The sequence below is a fragment of the Merops nubicus genome, unplaced genomic scaffold (genome assembly GCF_000691845.1).
Source record: "Merops nubicus isolate BGI_N331 unplaced genomic scaffold, ASM69184v1 scaffold37031, whole genome shotgun sequence".
Taxonomy (NCBI): domain Eukaryota; kingdom Metazoa; phylum Chordata; class Aves; order Coraciiformes; family Meropidae; genus Merops; species Merops nubicus.
In genome coordinates, this window is record NW_008586861.1 from 3,400 (window position 1) to 6,588 (window position 3,189).

The 3,189-nt window shown below is 52.9% G+C and overlaps 1 protein-coding gene across 1 annotated transcript in view; it reads left to right on the plus strand.

The window, feature by feature from the left end:
- The window catches only part of HMCES (5-hydroxymethylcytosine (hmC) binding, ES cell-specific), a gene marked incomplete at its 5' end in the record, with an annotated part of 2,492 nt that extends 1,385 nt beyond the window's left edge, over positions 1-1,107 (plus strand). The window contains 2 exons of the mRNA XM_008948772.1: positions 296-488; positions 901-1,107. Of these exons, the coding sequence (XP_008947020.1) occupies positions 296-488; positions 901-1,107 (400 nt within the window). The remainder of the gene's footprint in view (positions 1-295; positions 489-900) is intronic.
- Between the last annotated feature and the right edge of the window lie 2,082 nt (positions 1,108-3,189).

A 3,189-nucleotide genomic window follows, 5' to 3' on the forward strand; every position in this document is an offset into this window, starting at 1 on the left:
CGTTTTGGGTCACTAGCCAACCCTTTCCATAAATCGTCATCTCTGTGCCCCAGTGGGTGGCAGTCGGGGTTGGATCCCTCTGCCTGACCAGGGCCTGGCAGTCGAGCTCTCTGCCTCTTCCAGCAAAGCAGCTACCTGGGCAGAGCCAAGGCATGCTCTACCTTGCAGAAGAGCATCTTGCTGCTTCAGTTTCCACCCAAGCTGCCGGCTCCTTGCTAGCTTGTGAGCCTGGCTTTTACCACCCTGCTCTGCCATATCGATGCTGGACTTTGTCTCTGACTGTCTTGTCCCCTAGGATGCCAGCTATCCTGGATGGGGATGAGGCCATCAGGAAATGGCTGGACTTTGCTGAAGTGCCAACCCAAGAAGCAGTTAAGCTCATCCAGCCCACAGAGAACATTGTTTTCCACCCAGTGTCCACCTTTGTCAACAATATCCGCAACAATGCACCCGAGTGTCTCGCACCCATCGAGCTGGGAGCCAAGAAGGTGAGTGTGGCAGGAGCTTGGCAGGGGAGAGCTCAGCCACGGTGATGTCCCTGAGCATGGACGGCACTGCCAGGCTGCAGGAGGGGCAGCAGCAGGCAGCATCTGCAGGGAATGCCTGTGCTTGATGCTGGAGCGAAGAGTCCTGAACAGATTCCCTCCCCTTCGCTTCCAGAAATAAACTGTCACTCTGTGCCAGGATTTCTCTGCCAAATGAGGCAAATTCTGTGTGAAATGGGGCTTGGAACAAGCCTGTTAAGAGCAGCCCGGGGAATCTCCTGCAGATGTGCCCAGTTACAGGCAGGGCTGTTGCTCCAGCTTCCGCTTCCCGCTCTGGACCAGCATTCATGCTTGGCTGCCTGCCCTGCTCTTGCTGTGCTTCTGACCTCTCTCCCCCTGTCTTTTGTCTCTCCAGGAGATCAGAACCACCCCAAGCAGCAAAGTGATGCTGGGATGGTTAAAAAACTCCCAGGAGAGCTCTCCTCAGAAGAAAGAAAATGAATTGCCCAGGTGGACAAGTCAGTTCATCCACAGCCCTTCGCCCAAGAAAACCAGTGCAGACGTTCTGCAGCAGTGGCTGGGGAAGGAGGGAAAGCCAGCTGCAAAGAAGCGCAAGGTTTAGGCACCAACTGGGATGGCTGGCCATCCTATTTCCTCCTGATTTTCCTAAGAAGAACAAGGAATGTTTTTTTGGAAAGCTTTGCAGACTGGTGTTGATATTCTGCAAGCCTCTCAGGTGTTGAATTATACTCTAGGTCCTTGTCTCTTCATGTTTTGTTAAAGGTTGGTGTTTGTCTTTTAAAGGTTTTGGTTTTGTCTTGTGCTGATGGGAGTGAATATAACTTGCTGGCCTCCCTCCCTGCCAGTCACTTGTGCCAAGTGAAGATAAAGCCCTGAGAAGCATCTCAGCTTGCCAGGGAAGAGCAGCTTCTGCCTTCTGATTGTTTGTAGTCCATGTCTCCTTCTGTTTTCTTTTCCTTTTTTTTGGTGTTAGACTGATACCTCTTTTCCATTTAATTCCATATTGCTTCTGTACACATTCCTTTCTAATACTCTTGCCTTCAAATGATGGCTGCAGGAGAGAGGAATATGTAATAAATACTAGGAGGAGACCTCAGGCTGGGAGGATCTGCCAGAGTCATCTTGCCCTGGCCAGCGTTGCCACGTGCATTCGTGGCTGCTAAAGGGGGAGCTGTGTGAGCAGTGCCTGGGGGGAGCGCGGCGTCGGTCGGGTTTCCCTGCAGGCACCGCGCCGGGACGGCACGTCTTGGTCACGTTGCTCCTACAATCCTGTTGTTAATGGGATTGGAGGACTTAGGGAGGATTTTCTTGATCTGCGGAGGGATGTGCCGTGCCTTGTTCATAAAGGTCATTCATTAAAGCCCAGATAACCAAAGTGCCGTTACAGAACAGCATCGGGCAGTTGTTTTTGAGGTCAGGGATTTTGTAAACAGAGCCAGATGTTGCATACCAAAAGCTTGACAGGGTGGGACTATCAGTACATCATTTGTATTGGAAACAATAAAATGGGATTAACTGGTTGACAGGGCTGTGCCCTTGCCCATGTGTGTATCTGTGTCCCCCTTGCAGCCCCATGGCTCCTGTCTCACAGGCAGGGCTCGTATCTCCTCCCAGTCTGCTGGGGGGAGACCAGCTACCCGCTACTGAGCTCTCAGGGTAGTGGCAGGGCCATGTTGCTAGAGAATTGCCTTTTGCAAGTGGAAAATATTCCTTGGGGATTTATTTTGAGGCTCCTCTCAAATGATCTGTCTGTGGGGAGCTGCAGGGGCAGATGTAGCTGGTGCTCATCCCTGAGGAGGGACAGCAGAGCTGAGGCGGGAGCTGCAGGACAGACAATTCTCTTAGAGACAAATCTGTCTCTGAGTCCCTCACATGCCATTGAGGCAGCTAAGCCTAGAAGGTCTCCTGTTTTACGGGAAGCTGGGGTGAGATTAGGATTTGCAGCCAGCAAGCCTGTTGCTAGCTGGCTCCTCATCTCTCCTGTGGTGACTTGTGGCAAGAAAGTGCCTGCATTAGCAACTCCTCACAGAATAAATAGGTCTTCAGGTACTGGGGCTGTCACCTCTGTGCCTGTCCTTGCAGGAGCCACAAAGGAGGTTTCTCTCCCTGCCTGCCCATTGATCCTCCAGCGTGAGCAGCTCAGCTGCCCTGGCCTGGTTGGTGCTAACTGCAGATGAGGCTTTTCTGAAGGTCACCAGCTCACCTCAAATTCATTTCAGGTCTCTAGTTGCTGCAGAGGGAGTGAAGATGCTGAGCATGACTTGGACATGCTCACCTTTCCCTGCCCAGGGGAACATAACACTTCTCTGGGGAGGCAGGGGTGATGCAAAGATGTGGGGTACAGATCATCTCCCTCCAAGCTGCGAGCACCAGCAGCAGCAGCACCAAAAAAGCCTGCACTGAGGGTTTAATGAGGAGGTGTCATTGCTGAACTACACCACCTTCAAACTGGAACCTGGCTGCTTGCCCAACGCTGTTTGCAGCAGTTGCTCCTACCTGCTGAGGAGATGACCACAATCAACTTGCTGTGGCCCGGCCCCAAAAACTAGCTAGGGGACAAGTTTCCCCTTCGATGCCAACTGCTCTGGCAGGGAGAGCAGTGCTTGCTGCGGGCGAGGGGTGATGCTCGGGGTAGGGGGGAGAGAGGGGAGGTCCAACCCCTCGATCACTCCTTCCCGCGGTC